Below are 23,926 nucleotides of genomic sequence, written 5' to 3'. Positions count from 1 at the left end.
AACGTTTTTATATATTTGTTCCCTAAAGCCGTAAGTTCCTCAATTTAACTCTCGCTGCTTCTCCCCTTAAGTTCCCTTTAAAGTTAACTCTCGCTGCTTCTCCCCCTTAAGTTCCCTTTAAGTTAACTCCGCTGCTTCTCCCTTTAAGTTCTCTTCTAAGTTAACTCTCGCTGCTTCTCCCCTTAAGTTCCCTTTAAGTTAACTCTCGCTGCTTCTCCCCTTAAGTTCCCTTTAAGTTAACTCTCGCTGCTTCTCCCCTTAAGTTCCCTTTAAGTTAACTCGTCGCTGCTTCTCCCTTAAGTTTCCTTTAAGTAACTCGCTGCTTCTCCCCTTAATGTTTCTTTAGTTAACTCTTGCTGTCCTTTCCGCTGAGTTCCCTTTAAAGTTAACTCTCGCTGATTCTCCCCTTTAAAGTTCGCCTTTAAGTTAACTTCTCAGCTGGTTCTCTCCCCCTTAATTTCCTTGTAAAGTTAACTCTCGCTGTCTCGCTGCCGCTCAGTTTCTTCAAGCGAAGATATCTTCGCGAAGGGAGAGTGACGAAGGAGACCTGGCGTGACTCGTTGCACTACTCTGATCAACGATGCTGCTCGACAAGCGGCCATGGACCTTGAGGACGGACCGCAGGTGATAACGCAGCGTTCAACGTGATGGTCGTCAGATACTTCGAGTACGCGACACGACTGACATCACATGGGTGTCGAAGTAGCAGTGGTCAGCCGCGCACGTCAAAGTCCGCATCCCCATAGTCTCTAGGTCCCTGTGGCTAGCACCCTCTGCGACTTTGTGAGCGGTGTCACGTTCTAGCAGTATGAACTGTTGTCCTGCTGCTTTTATTTTCTCCAACGTTATGGGTAGTCCGCGCCCGTGCTTGCGCAGCGTGTCCTGTGTATAGTGGCTGTTCGTACGCGCAGCACCGAACTTCAAGCTGTGCGTATGGTATGAATCACCACACGTTTTCACGCGACATGAGGAATGGTTTTCCCTTACTTTAAGCATATAACTGACAAGGGTCACTGATCATAGTACACCGTTTCATAGCCGAGAGAGGTGTTTCACGATATTGCCAACTGATGAAAGATTCAGATGCGGAGGGAATTTTTCTCGGGTGCAATAAAGACGGAAGCGGGAGGGCGCCTGCTGACAGAGGGAGGGTGCACTCGTTCCGCGCACTGATGCCGCGTATGCCGTGGATTAAGTAGCGCGCATGCTCAAGCCTGCGCAGGAGTGCATCGGCAAAGACACGTGCTCCTCCAAGTTTACGAGAACTCATCATGAAAGTGCCTCCTGGAAGATGATTCGCTATGCTGGTCTCCAACGATCAACACGGTACGTATGTTAGCTACGGTGTTTGGGCAGAGGCCGAGCCCGTCGAGGTTGCGGCTTGGTTTGCCCAGAAATGATTGGCCACGGCGTGATTGTAGTCTTGAGCTCGGATTGCATCGAAAGGTGCGCGTTTCTGCCTATCGTGCGCACTCGGCGCCGTTGGTTCGATAGGTTGATGTTTTTAAGTCTTGAAGCGTTTAATTCCTGGACTATCGCTCAGGAAGGTTATAATCATACGTACAAGTGTACGTTGTTTTGTTAGTACGATAGTACGTATGTTGCGCGATTACGTAAATGTGTTTTTCTTGACGTGTATAATCAACTAATATGCAAGTATATATTATAATATGTGTTGTTGTTGTATATATGTATATATATATATAAAGGTAAAAGTTGTGCTGCTCGTAAAAGCTGATGTCCTGCTGCTTGTGCTCTTAGGTTGACCTCGACATTTACTCCTGGATCTGCATCACTTTATGCAAGCGTTTCCACCTAGTTCGTGGAAAGATAAAAATAACGACACACCCACTCAGGACTGTCAAAAACAATACTACACTCCCTCGCCAAACTCAAGGGAAATGAGGTATCTAAGAATAAGCGTTAAAAGAATTTACAAGCTTTATTAATACGCATTTTCAGATAGCGACCAAGCTGCTTGACGTTTATTGGTTGGATTCAACCATATTATAATTATTCTAATATGTAGCAGAATTGCGGGTAGAAAGATCCAAGATAGCCCCCGTTAGGATAGTACGCATGGTGGTTAGCATTCCCAGTGTACTGCAGTGAGATATGGTTGGTTATTGTTGTGATGTGATTAGATGTGGTGATTATATTCACAGTGTTACCATGGTTACACATAGGTGATCGCTCTGTCACTAATTATCACTGAACGTTATCGCTGTTTAGCATGGATGCTTACGTCTTTGCCGCGTTGCCTGGTTACACATCTGTGGTTACGATCGCTCTGCCACTAATTCTCACTGCAGCGTTACCGCGGTTACGGTACACGCGATGCTTACGTCTTGCCGCGTTGCCGTGGTTACACGCTCCTCGTTATCACCATTGCAGATTGTCACGCATCTGAAGCTGATCGAGAATGCGGAAGAGTCTGAGATCTCGCAGTACCTGCAGAAGGTGCTTCGTACGGGCTTCTCTGTGAAGCCCACGACGAACAACACAACAATACGAATGCGCACGTAAACGGCGCGTGACAGAGAACAGCAAGGATAAAGCGGAGGTACGTGTGTTAACGTGAGCGGGCCTGCGCGTGTCTGCACGCAGCATCTAGCGTGGTCTGGCGAGGGATGTGATGCCATTCTAGAACGTGTTCGTAGTTAGTTAGACGTGTTCTCTGCGATTAAATTTCAGAGTTTCTCATTCGAGTTTCTCTGAATGTAGAACGTGATATGTTTGTGGGCGCGAGCAGTATCTCAAAGTTAGATGTGTTCTCTGAGATTAAATTTCAGGGTTACTCGAATGTAGAACGTGATATGTTTGTGGGCGCGATCAGTATCGCAAAGTTAGACGTGTTCTCTGCGATTAAATTTCGAGGTTACTCGAATGTAGAACGTGAGATGTTAGTGGGTGCTAGCAGTATCCCAAAGTTAAACGTGTTCTCTGGGATTAAATTTTAGAATTTTAGATTTACATTTCTCTGAATGCGGTTTTAACCAACTGTTCGACTGCTAATCTCTGCTACTCTGTGATAATGGACGTACCTTGTTTTTGCAGAAGAGCACAAGAAGGCTGTCAAAAAGTTGTCACGACATGCTTGCTGAGATCTTCAAGAAAATCGGTTCCAAGGAGAACACGAAAGAGGTAATCGATGATACGGCTGGTCAATCGACATAGTAGCCAGAGGTCCCAAGTTGGGAAAATCCAAGCAAGGGATCACTTGTGATAATGGTCCATGGAAAAAAGTTATGGCTGGCTGCGACATGTGTTTGTCGCGGCGCACCACCATTTTGTATACATGTAAAATAAACATAAAGTATACATTTGTGGCCTTTTATTGTTCGCTGCAATCAAAGTTCATCAAAAACCACGGCAAGTTTAGTAATTTACTGATATAAATTCTAAAATATGGCTGAAAAATGTTACCACCGGGACTTTCTGGACTCTTAACGGGACACCGGGACCAGCATGTCGCACCGGAACGATCCCGGTGAGACCGGGGACACTTGGGACGTCTGTAGTAGCTGATTATAACCTGAATATATGTAGCAGAGCATAAAGTAACGACAACTGTTATGATAGATCGTCCCACATTGCTCATAGAATCGCTCGTCAACCTTCGAGGGGCGTTTCATTCCACGTATCCGGTGCGAATGCACAGTGTTTCCACGGCGTGGCGAGCGAAAACTTCCCAATATTTTCTCAGGGACTGTAGCAGTGCATAAAGTAATGACAGCTGCTACAATATATCATCCCACATTGCTTGTAGAATCACTAGATCCACAGCGGATGCAGGGTGTTTCCATAGACCACGTCAAGCAAAGACCGTTCCTCCCCGTATTTTTCGCAGGGTCTGTCGGATCTCTACGACTTCAAGCTGACGTACCCGGACGCAGACATCGAGCCGTTCCTCTGCAAGTCGTCGCAGTTTTTCCAGAGCTACATCGAGCGCGGCCTGAGGGACATCGAACGAGCGAGGCAGAGCAAGCCCGGCTCCAAGCCGAGCGGCGGCGGCGGCTCGGGCGGACCGTCGGCCACGGCTGCGGCGAGCGAACTCGAGAACCTGAGCGCGTTCGATTACATGGAGAAGCTGAAGGCGCTGCGAGCGCGCTGCGGACACACCGAGGCGGCCGGCGTGAGTGCGGTTACCGTGGCGACGGCGATGCCCGGGGGTTTCTCCGCGGCGCAGGGGGGGGGGGGGGGGTATTGTGCTGTTGAGTTATAATTGGATGTATATTGGATGGATTATATATTGGTATTGACTCGATCCCTGTGCCGAAAAGACGGTACCTGGTAACGGTGAGAATAGAATGCGTGTGATGCATATCGTTATATTAGTATCACAGGTGTTTACCATTTAGACATCGCGTTGAACATGTTGTTTTATGTTGCAGTTAGCATTTTCATGGGCTTAAGTCATTGGTTGCGCTCTTCTTTTCAGGTGGCTAAGAAAGAAGCTCTAGGAAACTCGACAGCAAATAAGGAAAACAGGAAGAGCCCTGCTGAGGGTGGAATGAGCATGATCTCTGTAAGCATCGTCATCAGAGTTCCACTATCATGTGCGACAGTAGGGCCGACAAATTTTTTGGCAATAATATTGTAAACGGTGGAAATTCGACGAACCGGTTGGCTTCCGAAAGTATTGCTTTTCTAGAATCGAGCGAGCCAAATGTCACGACGTGTAGTTGTAGGTATTAATCACTCGTCCTATCACCCGTCATCAGTTTCGGTGACAAACTAGTGTGGCGTGCAAATAGCGCGTCGGACAACATCTCGGTAGTAAACACAGCTCCAGTCGAGATGCTGCTTGCTGATTCGTTAAAGAGCAGCCTTTCGATTCTTTGCAGCAGAAGGCCGGCGAGGCGGAGGAGGCGTCGGGCGATCGGGAATCCCCCGGCAGCAACGCCGGGGCGGGCTCGAGCGGCGGCGCGGGCAGCGCGACCGAGACGAACACAGCCGAAGTCCTCGATCTGAAGAAACGACTCGAGAAGATCAAGACCGGCGCCATCAAGACCGAGTAGACTTGTACATACACGGGACGGGCCACGGGGAGCGTTATATGGAGCGGTTGAGAGGGTCCACGCTCTGCGTTAGTACGCGGCGGCGATTCGTTATAGACTGTGTAGAGTGTCTAGTGACACGCGTCGAGATGTGAACGCTGGGGTCGATATATGAACGCCGTGGCACGGGATTCCTGTTTGCGGTTGTGCGTCGGTGGTAACGCATCCTATTCACAAGCATCCGTATTTGGGTTTAGAAGGTAAATGCTTCCTAATCGCGTTTGCATCCGTACCTGGGTGTAGAAAGTAAATGCGTCCTAATCGCGTTCGCATCCGCTTGCCTGGTGCTCGAGTGCATCCAACCACGGTTACCGGATCCGTGTCACCTGTCATCACTAGTCGTTGTTAGAGATGAGAAGTAATCGTTTATCGACCGGAGATGCATCTCGCGAGGCGAGGGATCGGCAAGGGTGGCATCGAGAGAGGTGCTCCTTGTCGCTGTCGATTCGCAGACTTCACTCTGTGTAAAGGTTGAAAGTACGTGCAAACTCGCAAGTAGTCTCTTACGTCTCGCTTGCTTGCTATGCACTTACTCGTCGTCTCGTGATCACTCGATTGTACGTGTGTCATATGTATCGCACAATCACGCGGTGACGTTTACCTGCACTTCTAACCCAGTGCAAATCGCCGGGCTACACGGATGATGATTATCTCGCTGGATGCATTTTACTGGTCCTAGATAATTCGCTTCGCAAGCCGTATCGGTTAGGTCTCAACAAACTGGTGAGTGTATCCCCGATCGAGAATCGGTCAGCGGTTTTGGTATTGTGCCTTCCGTGTGCGGTTTGTTTACGTAAACAAAACAGATGCGTGTCCTACTCTCGTAATATTTCCTCCTCGCTTTCAACGATGTTTTCGTGAACGAAACCTCGTCCAGTGTGTTCAACGTTGCCCAACAGATCGTGGGTTGCCCCCTCTGTGTACTAGCTGTGACAGCATCTACCAAAAAAATACGTGGAGATGTAATGTGCTTAGTAATATAGCAGCCTCACCCGTGTAAGGGCCTCGAGACCAGTTTAGTCGCAGCTCGAAAAGTATTTTTGTTTGTGTGAATCGCGATTGATTTTTGTAAATACAGATTTTTTCTTCTCTGCGTTAATATTAAGAAATCTATACAGTTCTATGATCTATGTACGAAAGTGTGTACCGTAGGTTTTGTTGGTCGGGTGGGAGGGAGTGTTGATTTTGATATGTAGTACAGTACGTGTGAGCGCTGTAAAGTATGTGGTGTCCTCTCTCTGTCTCTCTCTGCTCACTCATAGGCAGGCTGCAGCGTTTTAGCTGCAAAGAGGCTAGTTTCTGATGCTGTATTAAAAAAAGTTTTACTTTGCCTTGCACTTTGCATGTTGTAACATATCTTGTCCATTAGCAAGCTGTTGTGATTTACATCCTTAATCAATCTGAAGGGCTTCAGTTAGACTTCAGTGATTAGTGTTGGATAATTTGCTATGCATAGTTTGTGGTAAGGCCTTTTCTCGGTGAATACTTGCTCTTTCTTGACCTTCGCAAAGTTTGTGATTTTGTACTCGTGACTTATGCAATTGCTCATTCTTCTTATTTAGTTTCACTGTATAGAGAATTTACCTTTAATTTTGCATTGAATGACACTTGGAATGTTCTAATGTATGTGCGAAATTGACAAAGTAACTCTGGCGTCCTAGCTGGAAAGCATTTTCATTTCATGTGGATCTTAAGTTGAACATGATGTAACAATGTAATTTTTCCACTGAATATCTCGAATATATAGAAGTATTTTTTCTAGGCATGTGCATTGTTTGCATTTGAATGGCTTGTGCATTCGTTCAAATTCCATTTATTTCTGTGATGTTTATCTTGTTTTCTTTATGCAACTGTATTTGCAAGCTTTTCTTTAGTCTTCCCTATATATCCTTTAGCAACCTGGCGTGCATGAGTCCAGTAGTAAAACGGTCCATTCAAGAACTATGTATATCATCAATAACTTTATCAATTTATGGTGTTTCCACATGGTAACTGTAAAAAAATAGCCTGAGCATGAATATTATCGTAACATTAGTACAGATGCAATTGATTGAAAAGCTGTTTAGTTCTTTTGGTCTTTTCTACAGCAAAATTTGGCGATGAAATCTCGGCCTATGGTCGTTCAGGCCAGTAGACCTCAATCTGAACATCGGAAATATCTGGCTGCCTTGTTTCTGTATTCATTGCCTATAGTGCAGATGCTCCAAATATGTTAGTAGCTATATTCTTAGCAAGCATATACGAAATTTCAATCCACTAGGCGTCTATCTTGCGCTGGGTATCTAAGTAATAGAATAAACATGGGATGGTTAGTAATTACGATGTTACGATGTTAATAGTGACGAGTTACAAGCACTCGATTTTCGAGTGAGATTTAAACAGTTCATATTAATTTGTAAATAGTTTGCAGCACTGTTTGCTACATGTATCTACTGCTTCTGAAATGCTAAGCCAGTAAGCCTGGATTCCCTTTTCGCACGTGGATGGCCACACGCACACACACACACACACACACACACACACACACACACACACAATTTGACTATTATCCAGTATTCGAAGCCATTCTGCCTATATATATGTGGGTAGAGAAGAACGTTTCACACCACCAGAGATGTGTTGCTTGTGTTCATGCACCAGCTAGTGTTCATAGCTTGTAGCGTCTACCGTGCATCGCAGATAATAATCAAGAACGTGCGGGTGACCTGTGGTGGCGGGCGGTGCGGTCAGCACCATGTCTTTAGCACTTTCGCTCGTTTGAAGTCTACTATTATTCTTCACTCTAGACAAACGAAGCTGCATTCCTGCATTGGCGTCGTAATGGGTTGGTGGTGTCACGTGGTAATGTAGCAGATATAATAGTATGATAGTATTTATAGTTGTGGCCGTCACTAGAGATTACTACATACGCGGTAAAACGCCGTTTCAGTGTGTTTTTGTGGTATGCCGCGAAGAAATTTTTGCTGTGATCGTGAAGTAAAACCGTAACTGATTTTACATTTTGTTTATATAAGCTGCTGCACGAGTTCAAAGCATTTATCATTTTTTTACAGGTGTATGTAAATACAGGTCGTGTTCTTGGTAGAAAAACAGATTTATCGTAAATGAAAGTTTGGAATGCACCGCATCAACTGCTTCTAAGCATTGTGAGTGGGTTCAGAAGAGGGTTGGTCGTGTAAAATGGGATAGAGGACGTTATACTGAGTCAACTTTTGTACTCATCTACGTTGGCATGTTCGTGCTGCTACGCAGTGAAAATTTTCTCTGAAATCTGTGTTGTCGTGGTACGAATAAAGCTATGCCTATCGAAATGTCACAAACTAAATCTGTCTGTTTTTATACGTGTTGCTGCGAACGTGTGGCCGTGCCTATATCAGTTCTGTCATAAACTTCCCAAGATGGTCATAACGTAACACGCACACGCACGCACGCACGCATGCACACACACAAACACACGCATACACACACATATATAATAATTATATAGTGCCCTGACAAAATCAGACGAAGTATGCAGACAAAGAAGGTATAAGTGATCATATTTACATTTTTAATATTCCATGTTTAAAATGATTACACTCGTTGCGTGAATGCGATACATGATTAGAACAAAGTTAACAACATTATAAGCACAGACAAGCCAGCGCAACAGCATGATTACGAATCAATATGCAATATAACATCAGGAGTGATAACATGTATAATTAAGCTGGATAGGAAGACTGTTTTTCACACATTTACCTACCTCAGCCTCTGTAAATCACTGATACTAATCCAAAGTAGGGCGCGACGAACACGACCGTAGAACCAGCATAGATATACACCAGAAGTCGATAATAGGGAACTACCTGCTATTATCTACTTCTGATATATACGAACACATGTGTTTGTATGTATCTATGATACCAGTAATGTAGAAATGTAGGTGACCGAATAGAGTTGTTCACTAGTGGCAAAGCATTTACGAAGTCTTCTCCGAATTTCCGATTGAATTACTTCCATCAACTATATATAGAAGTACTGCTTCATAATGATTTATTACATTGGTCCCCAACCACACAGCAACAGAAAATCGTGCTGCAGGTGCCAGCAACATGAACACATACACGCACGCACGCACGCACGCACGCACGCACGCACGCACGCACACACACACACACACGCTTAAGTTTCAAACCAATGTCTTTGGTAGTCACCGAGAACATTGTAGTATTATACCCATAGGGACGGATGAACACCAGACGTACGCCAAACGAAATGAGGACTGAATGCACAACTGTCACACAAAAATAAATATCTCTATATAGTCTGCAACTATTATATCACCAAATTATACCTACTTTCATAGCTTTTATCCATAGAAATATGCAAACCGACACTTGCAAAAACATAAGCAGTGTCACTTTGAAATTATTGTTCGTCTGGCCCTATTATCATGCAAAATTGTTGCACGAAATGCACCCATCCTTTTTGGTTGCGACTATCGCAAACTTTCACGATGTTTTCCATCGTACTTTATCATAGTCAATTACAATTAACTACATTATGAAGATTCATTTTAATACCTTAAAAACATCAACAAACTATGGCTTGCAATCAATTATCTTTGACCTTCCGCTTTCATCAAGTTCATGACGTCTTCTCTCCCAGTGCTCGCGTCCTGTTTCCCGGGTGATACAGCTATGATGCTATAGTCATCTGTCAGTTCCTGATTGCTGCTCTCGTAATCATTCTCGGACTCCTCCTGCATATGCACAAATTATCATCATATTCATTTGCGAAAAAAAATTTATTAAAGTCACATACCCTTCATTTTTATGGGGGACATATATAACCTCTATGACACGACCACCTTCTGCAGATTGAGCTGAAGTTGCCACTAGAGCAGTGGTGGGCAAACTTTTCAAAGCGAGGGCCGCATCAGTAGGCCATGAAAAGTCAAAGGGCCGCACCTTTTAAAATCGGTGCGCTCTAAGATAATACGTGCGTTTCGCCTCAAGGGCGCCATCTCTGGACCATAATTAGCTGAAATGGCGTTGCAGAGCGAACCAGAGACAATAGAACACTAATCTGTATGACACTAAAAAAGTCAGCCTCGGTTCAAGCACAAACATGTTTACTTTCACAAAAATGTATTAATTAAAAAAAAAAATTAAAAAATTTTTTTTATTTGCTGCAGGCTTCCGCGGGCCGCACATAACCCCGTGGAGGGCCGCATGCTTTGCCCACCCCTGCACTAGAGCAAAATCAACATTTTTCTGCAGCTAATACTACAAATCATGCAAGAACATTTAATTCTTTTAAAAGAATAATACGTGACAAAAGATGCGCATCAAAGGCAGCCTGGAGTTCACAAACTCAGGTTCGGTGTTATATATAGCGGTGACACACACGTTAGAAAGTTGCAGTACACGTGGAACCCTCCAAACGAATAAACCGTGGAGGAGTGTGCATGTGTGGTCTGTGAGGGGTGTGTCTATGACAGCAATACTAACAAACCTTAATCGTCGTCGAGAAGTCATCACTCTGGTAAAGGACAACGGGATCTATTATCATTGATGCTTCCTGGCTACTGCTACACCCTTGAGACTGGCGATGTAGACGTTCAGCTCTCATCTTGAAATAGCGTCTCGCTTGCGCACACTTGTCGTTAATAATGAAGACAATGTCGGACTCAGAGAGAGGAGCGTTGTGTGACCACACACAGTCTGAAAGAAACATCAATCCACGACATGACATTACTGTGATGATTATACTCATGTGTTTAAAGGTATATCAGAAGTATAAACTAGAGCCGTTTCATTTACTTCACACTGTCATACGATATCTTCTGTTCCCCACATTGCTCCAAAGACCAGTCTGCTCAATGTTCATTCGACATGATACTGCAACAATTTAGGCTGCATGTAGCCCGACCAGGCTGTGCGACGGATTGTCTATACCTATTCTAACCCTAGCACGGTATTCTAACCCTAGCAATACCGTTTCTTGGAGCTAGGCTGCATGTAACCCTACATGCTAACACAAATCCGACTACAAGCATGAAGTTGACTCTAATTGGGAAAAGAGGAAACTGGTTAAATCTATGGCTGTAAAAACCATTTTCCAAGCCAACAACTCGTTGACGCAAGAGGCCATCTCCACTATTTCCCACAACTAGCACAGTACGTGTCATAGGCACGTTTCACGAGCCGTATGTATTTTACGCTTACTTTTGATTGCCTCGATCTTCGGTGGATCCAGACCAGGCCGGTTGCTGTCAGATGTGTTTCGGCCCATGCAGCTGTGCATGGCCAATTCCTCCTTAGTGAACAATATCTCCACCAGGGAGCGCACCATGAGTGTAGGCTTACAATGACCTTTCATCTTCATCAACTGAAGTTGATTGGCTGTTATGAAAACTCCTGCATTGGAAAGGATTATAGGATAATTTGTACGATGGCAGAGTACTAAAACCATGGCATAATCCTATATTATTTATGTCAGTTATATAGTTATTAGTGATAATTTGAGGTCGAGCCTGCACCGAATATGGAATTACATCACACCCCTGCTCTCATACCTTTTCCAATTTCCACATTCTTGTTCTGACGCATGTTTGGCAAAAGGTGCATCAAATTGCCACTGGTGCCTGCCAATTGATCTTGTGACACCGGTGGTATCGTCCCATTGAGATCTTGTTGTGGCTGCTTGCCATACTCTGCGCAAGGCTCGGGCGAGGAAAACAAGCTTGCAGTCTCCGTAAGTTGGTGTGTGGCAACGTGCGGCGACTGCGGTGATGTGCATTTAGCATTGGCAGCCATGTGTACCGTGTTTGACGGTTGCATGGAAGCAGTCATTCCTTGGACAACAAACTGGTGGCCTGAAGCACCTGTCAAGTATTGAGGGGGCATTTCCAGGACATTTAGACATAAACAACATAAACTGCTTTTGCAAGCGCATAACTATGTAATATCAATAAAAAGGCCCCCTGTATATTACGGTAACGTGACACGTTTATGATCATACACACACGAATTTGATGCATTCATATATAGGCAGCACAAAACTTAATTTCAACGTTCGCGCAGGAGCTGGAATGATAATAATTTCTTCATATAGTAGATATAGATGTAACAGTACAGCAGCAACTATTATAAGAGATATACCATGTGTCATGTGCGCTGCAGAATGACCAGGTGGTGGACTGTTTGCATACATTGTTTGTCGTGAGCCCGAGGCATCGTAGACCGCTCCACAGTGAGACTGCCCTGCATTCCAAGAAGATTCCAAACGATCGAATTATATGAATATGTTACTTAGTATATTTACATCATGTAGTTTTCATGCTGTTCAGCTTTCTTATCTATTCTGATTTAACCACAACTGGCGTATGACCTTTCTACGGTAGACAGAAAGCTGTGTAGTGCGAGTGAGTGTAGTAGTAGCTGTGAGTGACCTATACAGTCATATCATTATTGCCCAAATATCAATAAAAGTCTCTCCAAATTGTTATAGTCATGATGACTTAATTGACGAGCATAATTATGGCTTCAACAGCCATCCATTTGATATATTATTCACCAGTGCTGGATACTGCTCCACTGCCAGGGCTTGCCGGTTTGGCAGAACGGTGCAATTTAGCCGTGGCAATGTTCTGGAACTCGTGTCTGGTGGAGTGGGCGAGTGCAGGAGAGTCTGGGATGGTTTCTGCTGTGTGGACCAATCTTTTGAAGCGGTTCTTCTCTACCTTTGTCAATCCTGTAAACATTTCATATGCGTGCAGACAGATATATACACATTATCGTGTTATTTATTATATAAGATCGGCCCTATTTCTGTTTACATCTCTCTCAGCCTTCCCTCCCTCTCTCGAACTCCTCCCCTCTCGTCGAGCTCCCTCCCCCTCCCTCCGAGGCTCCTCCCCCTCTCCCTCCGAGCCTCCCTCCCCCTCCTCCGACTTCCCTCCGACTTCTCCTCCCCGATCCGCTCGATCCTCCCCCGTCCCTCGACGCTCCCTCCGGCACGCCCTGGCCCGACTCGCGCGCTCCCTCCCTCTCCCTTCCGACCATCCGTCCTCCCCCTCTCTCTGAACTCCCTTCCCTCTTCTCGGGGAGTAGCTTTCCTCCCCCTCCCTCCCTCCCCGCTCTCGTGCCGAGCTCCCTCCCCTCCTCTCCCCCATCCTCCCTCCCTTTCTTCCTGAGCTCCCCTCCCCTCTTCTCTCTCCGAGGCTCCCTCCCCCTGCCCTCCGAGCTCCCCACTCTCTCGAGCTCCCTCTCCCTCTCCTCTCTCCGAGCACCCACTCTCTCGCAGCCCTCCCCCTCTCTCCCTCCCCCTCTCTCCGATGCACCCCCCTCTCTCGCGCAGCTCCCTCCTCCCTCTCCCCCTCCCTCCCCTCCCTCTCTGCCTGAGCACCCCCTCTCTCCAGCTCCCTCCCCACCCTCTAATTTAAGCCTCCCTCCCAACTCCCTCTCTCCGAGAGCTTCCTCCCGTCCCCCCCCACCCTCTCCCGATGAATCGCCTTTCATCTCCCTCCTTCCCCTACCTCGCCTCCCCCTCCCTCCCATCTTTCCCACCCCACCTCTCTCTGCATGCGTACGTCCGCACGTATGCATGCCCATCTTTGAGCTTGCATGAAGGATGCTTGAATTTACCCATGTTGTCAAGATCTTCATCCAAGACATCGCTGAAATCCTGAAGACAACTGACTCCAAGGTCTTTGAAATGGTGACCATAATGTTCGAGTCTGTATTGATGCAACAGCTCCTGCAGCGTGCACTCGGCTCTCCGTTTCACTCCAAACGTTGCCATCACTTTTCCGAGTGACTATAATTAGCTATATATAGTATAAAGAAACATGATAATTAGTTTCATAAATAGAAACAGTGAGCCACACGATTCGTCTGCATTCCATTAATTCTGATAACGCGTACGATCAATTAACATCCTGTATTATGCATGCATTCACGCTTTATCTGTACGTAAAGCAGAACTTACCTGACAATTTAACGCTAACAAACGCGTTCCGTAGATTCTCAAAACACTTACTCCAGTCAGAACGTTGTCCTGATGACTGGTAGTGGTCTATAGGGCCTACATGTATCATATGCCGTATCCAAGCAAGCAAGAGCGTAAATGGCGGTGTTTTTATCTGCAATGTCGGCCGCACATAGGCAGCTCGATCAATGCTCTTTGCACATGTATGCACCAAGCTCGCAACGCAAGCTGCGCTAAAAATAGATACGTCTGCACAGCGCTGACAGCTAACAACATTGCTCACACATACATGCTAGTGCATGCGACCCCATGCGCGTGCTCCGGTATTGATTTTGGCATTCTGTACGCTGTACAGCGGCTACATGTAGGGCGCAATTACTTTGGCTGAGAGGGTCTCTGTCCCCCAGGGTACTGCCGGAACGTACCCTGGTACTATCTAATATGCCGGACCGTACCTCGCCTAGACGCCTACTCAACTAACGATCGAGTCTAGGGAGTCGCCTACGCCTACTCCCTGTAACCCTATAACCATATCAGATAGTTACCAGGGTACGTTCCGGCAGTACCCTGGGGGACATAGACCCTATGAGCAATACCCCGCTAGCCCGACCAGGCTGTGCGACTGATTGTCTATAGTAATACAGCTTGAATCTCTAGGTGGAACACCGTGCACGTGACACGCACACGTAGTAATAGAAATGCAGGCGACTAGACTCAAGTATGCATGTAGGATATATGTGCAGGATTTAATATTTCCAGTAAAATTGCTAGAAGATGGTCCGCATCGTCATGCGTTTAGACATGCGCGTTTTTCAGCTTTTTTTCAATTTGCCAGTAATTAATAGTCACAATTAACTTGCATATAAACATGCAGAGCTGTGCGCGTGCGTGCGTGCGTGCGCGTATATATATATTTACATATACATTAGAAAACAGACAAGCATCTATAGAGCCTACGTTTTCACATATCTTAAAAAAACTGAAGAACACTACAGTAATTACTTTATAAACGGATATATAATAAATCATGAGAACAACACATGCACCGCGTATAACACACAGTCTTTGCTCCCTTATGAAGGTAAAGCCAATTAATTTACCCACCACCTATTCATAAATTCATTGCATTAACTAGTAAATATCAAAAACATGATAATATCACTCATTCTGTGCATTAAACGTTCGTGTTTTTTTAAATAAACATTAAATATAGGCTGTACAATACACCTATTATCTCTCAAAATTAAATAGAACGATTGAATTATACCGCATATAGTAATTAATTCATATGAAACATGTACACCCATACCATGCAAACAAGTGTGATAATAATACTAACACAAAAGTTTCCAAATATAAAAAAAACATTGATTCTGCTGCAAATGCCAACACCTGCATGGTCAGCATGCTTTGTGCGACAATTTTCAAGAGCTTTCTGTATATAACAGTATAACAGGTAAATAAAAGGGGGCTTCACACCATGGCCCCGATCTCACTACGCTCGTACTACGCTCTAAGAGCGTGGTGGAAACGTGTAGAACGCAGTATGAACGTATATAGACGTAGTCACGTACTGCGATCGCGATCGAGCGCGGTGCAGTCACCATGAGCGTGGAGAGCGTGGCCAAACTTTGAGCATGTTCAAAACAATCGTGGTGCGAGAGTGGCGGAAAAACAGCGCAGTGCGGGCGTATTAGAGACGTGGAAGGCGTAGTACCCACGTAACTCGAGCGTAGTACGAACTTAATGATCGTATGGCAAGCGTGTCAGGTGCGTGAAAATTGTCACCCCGTTCTCAGCACGATGTCAATACGTTTTCATCACGCTGTTACTACGTCCATGGAGATGTCTCTGCGACCTGACCACGCTCTCGCTATGACCACATGGTGCGTCTCTAGCAAGCTCAATCCGTTCGTACTACGATTGTACTACGCCCAACACGCTCAGACCATGCCGTTATGGCGTTCGCATTACGTGTTAGTTGCGTCAATACCACGCTCAGATCACGTCCTGCGAACTTGGGGTATAAATTGGGGTGCTACCCTGGCCACCCTACCAGTTCAGTGTCCACTATGGATGAGGCAACACTACTCCATTCCATGTTTCTCGTAGAAGGACTCTAATCACTTGATTGCGAAGCCCTCATCATGCTGAGGAGGATGAGGAGGAGAAATAGAAGTCTTTTGGTGGCATAGTTGTAGCATACTATTATACTATTATGGGTATAAAATCAGTAGAAAATAATCTTGATGTGAACAGCACGGCAGAACGAATGACGATGTCTAGAACGCGGCGCGGTATTTATATGGTCGTTGCCAGTGCAGTCGGCGCCTGACTAGAGCGTGATTAAGTCACACTAGGAGCGTCACTGGCGCGCAGTTGAGGCGCGGTGAGCATTGCTTAAAGCACTTTATAGGCGCAGTGCAAGCGTCGTTCGAACGCAATGCGATCTGATTGGTCGCAATAAAGACGCAGTGAACGAAGTGCAAGCGTGATGAGGGCGTGGTGTTGAGTGTGGTGAAAGCTTGTTGAGTGCAATGAGATCGAGGTATAGACGCACTTAGATCGTAGTATCGACGTAATTAGATCGTAGTATCGGCTGTGCCCGGCTGGGGCCCAATTGGCCACGCTCTCAACCACGCTCACTACGCTCGGGCAAATTTTTTGAGCGTGGGGCGATCGTGATGAGCGTAGCTCTAGTGTAAAGGGGCCTTAAACTAAGAAAGACAGCACACGAACTGCAAGCTTGCATTGTCAAATTGGTATCACTGTCAGTGCTTGTGCTACATTTCACATGTAAACACACAGCTGACCATAATATTATTCAAGTATGTAAAATATACTTGCACGATCACAGAAGTAGGTAAATAATGCCGAATCAACTATATTTATTGATCACTGCAATAGCTGACATGGCTGCATGATCCGGAGGGTAATCCGTGAAATTGAGAAATTTATTGGGGGCAACATCGAACAAAACCGTCGCAATACAACATAACGAGGCTTGTCAGAGAACCTGAAGGAAGGTGTCAAGACATCATTGCCAATTAGGAAACAAATTTCTGGCAGCCATTTTCCAGGAGCTAGCCTAAGAGTTATTGTGATGAGGAGACTGAGCGTCCGTGGAGCAGGGCTGCCAACTCTCACGCATTGACCGTGAGACTCACGCATTTTGACCAAATCTCACGCTCTCACGCTGATCTTACAATATCTCACGCACAGCAAAAAAATGCTGAGATATCTCACGCATGAATATCTCTTCATGAATAAAACGCTAAAATATCTCGCGCACAGCAAAAAAAATCTTACAATATCTGAAAACAGTCACTTTAGTAGGCACCAAATTGCACAAATTAAAGTTATATAATGCAAAAGCGGGATAAATAGTGAGTCTCAGTGCATGGTTCTCATGTAGCTTCAGAAGAATTCGCCAGGACGTGTTGACCCGATCAACAGAGTTTGTACAATTTAAATGAGCTATTTGCCACTTAAAAACTCTTTTAGCATTTTGATATGCCAGTTCTGCAAGTTCCACTCTATATTCCCTGAAAGTGACCAGTATAGGGATAGTGAACGAGATAAGCCAGTTTACCATCCAATTCTAAATCTCTGTTCCTGCAGATTCCCGGGGCGGTTTTACCAGCGAAGTTTTCCAGGGCAGTACGTGTCAACGAGGGTTTGATAGTAAGGCCTCAGTTTCTCGATATCGGGAATGTCGTCTGTCTTTGAGTACAAGTCGAACTGGCTGTAAAATAAACTTCCATAGTTACCGAACTGGCTGTAAAATAAACTTCCATAGTTACCGAACTGATGACTGAAAAACTCTTTCCTGTGCCATCCTCAACTGCATTTTCCAGCAGTTGCACCCGGGGGGGGGGGGGAGTTCTGTCACGGTGTATGAATGGGTTGATCAGTGCTTTTCAAGATAGTGCAGTGTTTGCTGAATTATAACATGGATGCAGTTTCTTCGACGAATAACGGAATGACAACTATGAACCAAAAGGTTTCTTCGTTGACTGTTAGACCACGGCTAGATATCCACCGCAAATACGTGTGAAATCTTGAACATCGGACTTTCCTCGAAATTTTACATACTCACTTGAATTCAACTATCCATTCGAGCATCTCCGCATCATGGTTACTGCACAGGTACTTGTAGTCGCCGCCGCTGTGCCACGGATAAAAGGAGTGGTAGCGCACTGCGTACAGCGCTTCCTCTGGCAGGGCGCACTTGTTCTCCTTTAGCACTTGGTACAGGTATTCTACAAGAAAGACGAGCAAGCGTCTGAAAATGTTGCAAGCATGCAGGAGGCTTTATAGTTTAAATCTTCTCAAATTAAACGTTTGAATTACCACCAACATTGAATACCACCGTTTTTAAGTCGCCAATAATTTGCATTATTTGAAAAATCCAATGCAATTACATGAACGATTAATATCTTGCATAGGAAACTATCCCAATGGTGTTCTGTCTCGTTCTGGTTATACATGTTATACATTGGTTAAACGTGGCAATTAATTTCTAGTCTATCTCTCTGGATTGTGATCATGTATGTGAAGGTTATTGAATGGGCAACATTCATGTTTATTGAGTTACACTTATAATTAAATCATAGGTATAGGAAATGGCTGGTATACGGAATTGCCCTTGGTCTTTTCTGACTTCTCATAGTTGGCCCTAATAATAGTACTATTTATTCCGGATTTTATGTAGCAAACCACTATCACCTGGTTGTTCCGGCAACATGGAATTTTGTCGACCTTGAAAATCAATGTCGCCTGTAACCGGTGAACAAAACTCCCCATTTTCCTCGCAAACAAGCAATAATTGTATAATAACACTAACCATCATGGCCCCATGACATCTGCACACGTTCCAGCCCACAGTTTTCTTTATAAATTCCTAGACGAGTGCTATACAACAGAACAATGGATCATCATTTGAGGCATACTAAAAACTGATTCATATATGTACACCTCATACACATTTTCAAGGAGAGAAAAAATGAATTCCGAATATTTTAAAATAGTTATGTAAAACTGTCAAAATTGTCCAATTTTATATCTCCCTTTGGATTGATTCTCAAAACTCAAAACTTCAAAATCACTTCAAACTGTCGTTCACATTAAATTAATGCTGGTCGCGCAAAACTGTTAGTCATTACTGATGACAAAATATCCTGACAGCTTGAATGTTGGAAGTGTGTACATAACAGATTTCTGCAATGGGGTTTCCTTTTAATTGTAATCCAAAATCACCACGGTTCAGCACACGAGGTAAGCTAGTGTGCTTCAAAACATATACCATGTAAAAACCTGTATTGCACACTTCCAATCTGTACACCCACCAGTGCCACCACCATATGTTAGTATCCGCTTGCCAATTATTTGAGCTATTTTTAAAACGAATCTCGGCAATCACAATTAATGCAGGGAAATCTCTCTAAACTTATCAGCAGGGCACTTAATAAAAACATAATGAATTTTGAAATTACTCACAGGTCGAAATTCAAAAAAAGAATGTTAAAAAAGAACGGCAGATATTTCCGACTGCCTTCAACAACAAAAAATCTACAAACTTGTATTTTGGGTTTTTAGTGTCTGGATTCTCTTTGAAGCTGTCAGCACCAAACACAATAGATGGCACTATGGCACAGCCCACAGGAAACGTGTCGCCAACAACGGACCACTGAAATTCAGCAAGGTCGTTACACGATGTCGATTTAGGAAGTGAAAACTTAAGCGCTAATGCACTTTAACCTACTTAAACCTGACAACAGTGTTCCAGATAACATAGAAACAAGCATGTATATTTTTTAATTGATGTGTTTGAACCAATTCGTTTTCCCTAAGACACGTTATTTGTGTTGTGGTTTTATTATCACACAAGAATCTTTTTTGGCATTTCAAGCTAGCATGTAATTAGTTCCCAGTCACACACACTGGACATGTTTGTGAGGCAGGAATCCCTTCGATTGTGGTTATTTGATATTCCCAAACAAATGAAACTACATTTTAAAAAGCTGAACCTAAGCTTTAATCAGAAGATAAATGAAATATTCTTTACCTGGGGCTCTCCATAAACTGCCAGCAGTTTGCCGAGATCATGAATCAGGCCAGTGAGTTGGAACCAATCTGCAAAGAGTAATAAAACTACATTCTTAGAAAATTCAAAAGCCGTCATTACGCACGTTCGAGTACTTACAGCTAAATCTACTCTCAAAAATTAAGTCCTTCATAAATCAAACAAACAGATCACTAGGATTTCCATATATTTTAATAAAAACAAGGCACTGGTGAACTATAGCTCAATGAAGCTGTGCTTATATAAGTTATGCGACTTGTAGACACACAACCTTTATCTGGATGTTTCTCTCGAACGCGCTCCGCTGTCTGGTACGCGTGATATATGTTCGGAAATTCTACGTCCGGGTCGCTTTCATCAATCACAGAGTTGAGTTTGTCCAGTGCCTCCATTACGGACATCTCGCCCTTATCGAATCTACTGTACTCCGCCACCTGCATGGAAACCCCGGACATTTAGTGGTGGTTCGCTAATAGCAGTGTGTCGCAATTCTACGCACATGCTTACAAGGACAGGTCAGTGTAAAACCACAACACTGGGTTAGCAAACGAGTAGCAAACACTGCTGTTTATAGTCAGACGCTCCACTACACGCATGGTTGCAGTTTCCTTCTAGCTGTCTCATTCTGCAGTTTCTGTCACTTATAGACACGCTCATAGGGTCTATGTCCCCCAGGGTACTGCCGGAACGTACCCTGGGTACGGTCCGGTATACCGGAACGTACCCTGGTAACTACCTAGCTGATCGATATGGTTAGGGTTACGGTTAGGGTTAGGGTTAGGGAGTAGGCGTAGGCGACTCCCTAGACTCGTTAGTGGAGTAGGCGAGGCACGGTCCGGAATATTGGATAGTAGTATTTAGTACCAGGGTACATTCCGGTATACCGGACCGTACCCAGGGTACGTTCCGGCAGTACCCTGGGGGACATAGACCCTATCAGCCATAGACACTCTTTATACACAACACTATGACAAACATACATATGCTCATTATATGGTCTATATATAACCATATATATATATATATATATATATATGTATATTGCCATACATATGTCACTGTTACTTTGAATATACTTTGAACTCAGACTGAGCTATGTATTTTTTTGAGACTGAGCCATGATATAACTACTTACACATTGACCTTACTGTTACATACCACATATTCATCAAATGCTGCTATCTGCAATAGCTATATATGTGTTTTACCTTTATTCTTATCTGAGACACACACCCTTATCTCGCCATTACCATACATATATCATACCTTTGCCTTTACAAAGTCGACACACTGGTTTGTGTGCATAGTATAGTATGTGTTTTTCACTCTCTGCGGTGTAGACTCGTGCTATGAAAATGAAAGTACAAGTGGGTACATGCACTTATAATGTTTATATCTCCTTCAACACTATATATCAAGAGATAGAAAGATATTGCCCGTAGATAAGACCTGTAGATTATATAGGTGCATACGACGTGCCATATAACAGGAAACTCAATGGCGGTTAGAAGCCTAGCCTATGGGGTGAGTGCACTGATTGTTTCAGTTACGTGGGGAATGTTCATTACTGCATGTTCGTAAAAACAAGGAGCCTCCGACTTCGACTTGTGCGGTTGAATTAATGCAGGTTTGAACCAATTGGGACTAGAATTCTTCTTCGAGATAGCCGAAATTTGACTTGTGAATTTAGACTTAGACGAAGATGTAAATACATATGGAGATATCGGGACTTTTGTGGCGCTTCGACTTGGCCGATTATTCGACTTGTGCGATGTCGACTTAGGCGAGGTCGACTGTACATGTAAAATTGCAGCACAGTTCTACAAACTATAAAAGAAACTTACTGTCATAGTTTGTTATAGTTATGTTATATGTCACGATAGATGGCAGCACTGGCACGACAGTGATGCACGGTGGTTCTGTTTGAGTAAAGATACTTGTCACATACTCTACGAGTTCTTTGTCTAATTGCGTATCCGTAGTCCGAAACTACGACACTTACATTGTAATTTCTTAGCGCCTGCTTCTCCATGTGGACTTTCTCTGGACGATACAATTCAGAGGGATCAAGTAGCTCTACCTTCTCCATTTTCTTCACAAACTAAATCGTTTTATGGTTAAAAAAATTAATATTTATGACAATAATTGGCAAAACATTAATCCAATCTGCTAGACTCCTAGCTATTGCTGGTTTTCCAATAGCGTCACATCATAAAAACTTCGGCCCAAGCCTAGTTTAGCAACCTGCTGGATTAGTTGAGCCCATTTGCGCTGAGAGGGTCTATGTCCCCCGGGGTACTGCCGGAACGTACCCTGGGTACGGTCCGGTATACCGGAACGTACCCTGGTACTATCTAATATGCCGGACCGTACCTCGCCTACTCCACTAACGAGTCTAGGGAGTCGCCTACGCCTACTCCCTAATCCTAACCCAAACCCTAACCCTAACCCTATCCATATCAAATAGTGACCATGCAGGGTACGTTCCGGTATACCAGACCGTACCCAGGGTACGTTCCGGCAGTACCCTGGGGGACATAGACCCTATGAGCCCCATTTGCACTTTGCAGGGTCCAAAACTATATCAATTATCATTCCAAAATTATTTAAATTCGATTTAAAAGAACGATTAACTTCTAGGCGAAATTTATTGGTCTAATTATAGTTAAAGATGCACATACCTGCACATGTGAAGAATGACTCAATGAGACCGACAAGCTGCTGGCGTGCTGCAAGACTATAAACGTTAATTCACACGAGCCATCTGAAGCACGAACATGTCTACACAATTTATATATAGTCCTACACTTCAGTACAGGAGTAGAACATGTTCAACTCCAGGGGCCCGTTGTCAGAAAAAATTTGTCTTAACATTAACTTTTTCTCTGAAAGCGTTGCCAGAAACTTCGTAAAGTTAAAAATTCTCGTAACTTTTCGTTGCCAACGGCTACGGGAAGTAACAAACAAAAAGAAAAACATATATATTGTATCCAAGGAGCTAAATATAACAGCTATTTTAACTCCTAAACATAACAGCTATAACAGTTATAACAGTATATAACTGTTATATTTAGCTCCTTGATTGTACCTACCACTCCACAGGCACTTGAAGCATATCAACTGTAAACATACGGCGCCGCCATTGCGCGTACACTAACACATATATATTGAGTTATATATAAATATATATATCAATATATATGTGTTACTGTTAGTGTACGCGCAATGGCGGCGCCGTATGTTTACAGTTGATATGCTTCAAGTGCCTGTGTACCACTCAGTATCCAAACTACTAGCTGTTACGTGTCGCAACGCGGAAAAAATACGTATGATCTTCGCCTCGCTGCAGTTCACCTGCGGGTCAAATGCCGGGTGGCCTGGGTACGCGCAGAGAATATAAATCATTGGTGCGCTAACCTGTATGATACAGGCGGTTCCGGTTCCGCTTCACTACACTTCACATCTTTGCTTCACACGTAGATAGTGTAGTGAAGCGAAACATACCGCCTGTATCATACAGGTTATTGGTGCGCGTGCTCCTGGGGCTAACACATGATCACGTGATCGTGCGCTGTATGCTCAGAGCCAAACTCCACGACAGATGGCACTCTCGCTCTGGCTCAATTCTACTGATTGTATTATCCTGAGTGAGCGAAGGGGCACTGCATGCAGTTTGGCTCAGAGCATGCTGCAATCCGCTATCCCGCAGGTGACACGAACCATATGGCATGTACCAGACTACCAGCAACTTAGCAAGGCCTCCATTTAGCTCTAGTACAGGCCCGTGGCCAGGGGGGGTTCGGGG

General features: G+C 44.3%; 3 protein-coding genes across 5 annotated transcripts in view; 1 reads left to right on the top strand and 2 right to left on the bottom strand.

Moving 5' to 3' along the window:
- LOC106810413 (cytoskeleton-associated protein 5-like) overlaps window positions 1-8,385 on the top strand; it is a 56,858-nt gene extending 48,473 nt beyond the window's left edge. The window contains exons 38-45 of the mRNA XM_014813765.1: window positions 500-552; window positions 1,857-1,906; window positions 2,395-2,523; window positions 2,793-2,888; window positions 3,058-3,144; window positions 3,851-4,135; window positions 4,442-4,528; window positions 4,848-8,385. Of these exons, the coding sequence (XP_014669251.1) occupies window positions 500-552; window positions 1,857-1,906; window positions 2,395-2,523; window positions 2,793-2,888; window positions 3,058-3,144; window positions 3,851-4,135; window positions 4,442-4,528; window positions 4,848-5,021 (961 nt within the window). The 3' untranslated portion in view covers window positions 5,022-8,385. The remainder of the gene's footprint in view (window positions 1-499; window positions 553-1,856; window positions 1,907-2,394; window positions 2,524-2,792; window positions 2,889-3,057; window positions 3,145-3,850; window positions 4,136-4,441; window positions 4,529-4,847) is intronic.
- A 204-nt stretch (window positions 8,386-8,589) lies between these two features.
- Window positions 8,590-17,685, bottom strand: LOC106810426. 3 transcript variants are annotated; one of them, XM_014813781.1, is made up of 8 exons: window positions 17,629-17,685; window positions 13,694-13,875; window positions 12,624-12,800; window positions 12,209-12,310; window positions 11,623-11,931; window positions 11,273-11,464; window positions 10,560-10,768; window positions 8,590-9,804 (listed from the first exon to the last, which is right to left on the bottom strand). In XM_014813781.1, exons 2-8 carry the CDS (start codon window positions 13,848-13,850, stop codon window positions 9,661-9,663), a joined length of 1,290 nt encoding a protein of 429 aa, XP_014669267.1. In that variant the 5' UTR covers window positions 13,851-13,875; window positions 17,629-17,685; the 3' UTR covers window positions 8,590-9,660. The 3 variants fall into 3 exon arrangements, with proteins under 3 accessions (XP_014669267.1, XP_014669264.1, XP_014669265.1); XM_014813778.1 differs by lacking the exon at window positions 17,629-17,685 and adding an exon at window positions 14,037-14,348; XM_014813779.1 differs by lacking the exon at window positions 17,629-17,685 and adding an exon at window positions 14,088-14,348.
- Window positions 17,319-23,561, bottom strand: LOC106810427 (inositol oxygenase-like). Its single transcript, XM_014813782.1, has 10 exons — window positions 23,539-23,561; window positions 22,803-22,850; window positions 22,124-22,222; window positions 21,388-21,468; window positions 20,393-20,555; window positions 20,104-20,171; window positions 19,616-19,725; window positions 18,883-18,950; window positions 18,136-18,298; window positions 17,319-17,781 (listed from the first exon to the last, which is right to left on the bottom strand). Exons 3-10 carry the CDS (start codon window positions 22,208-22,210, stop codon window positions 17,673-17,675), a joined length of 849 nt encoding a protein of 282 aa, XP_014669268.1. The 5' UTR covers window positions 22,211-22,222; window positions 22,803-22,850; window positions 23,539-23,561; the 3' UTR covers window positions 17,319-17,672.
- Between the last annotated feature and the right edge of the window lie 365 nt (window positions 23,562-23,926).

Source organism: Priapulus caudatus, unplaced genomic scaffold (assembly GCF_000485595.1).
Source record: "Priapulus caudatus unplaced genomic scaffold, Priapulus_caudatus-5.0.1 Scaffold439, whole genome shotgun sequence".
Classification (NCBI taxonomy): domain Eukaryota; kingdom Metazoa; phylum Priapulida; class Priapulimorpha; order Priapulimorphida; family Priapulidae; genus Priapulus; species Priapulus caudatus.
The sequence above is the reverse complement of the archived record's forward strand: the minus strand, read 5'-3'. Positions and strand labels throughout refer to the sequence as shown.

Coding starts and splice junctions, on each gene's coding strand:
- LOC106810426 (XM_014813781.1), bottom strand. CDS start 13,850: ATGGCAACGTTTGGAGTGAAACGGAGAGCCGAGTGCACGCTGCAGGAG. Junction 12,801..13,693: donor TGAAGATCTTGACAACATGG/GTAAATTCAAGC, acceptor AAATGTTTACAG/GATTGACAAAGGTAGAGAAG. Junction 11,465..11,622: donor GAATGTGGAAATTGGAAAAG/GTATGAGAGCAG, acceptor TTTCCAATGCAG/GAGTTTTCATAACAGCCAAT.
- LOC106810427 (XM_014813782.1), bottom strand. CDS start 22,210: ATGGAGAAGGTAGAGCTACTTGATCCCTCTGAATTGTATCGTCCAGAG. Junction 18,951..19,615: donor ACTAAAAACCCAAAATACAA/GTTTGTAGATTT, acceptor TCTGTTGTATAG/CACTCGTCTAGGAATTTATA. Junction 17,782..18,135: donor GAATGGATAGTTGAATTCAA/GTGAGTATGTAA, acceptor TTTATTTTACAG/CCAGTTCGACTTGTACTCAA.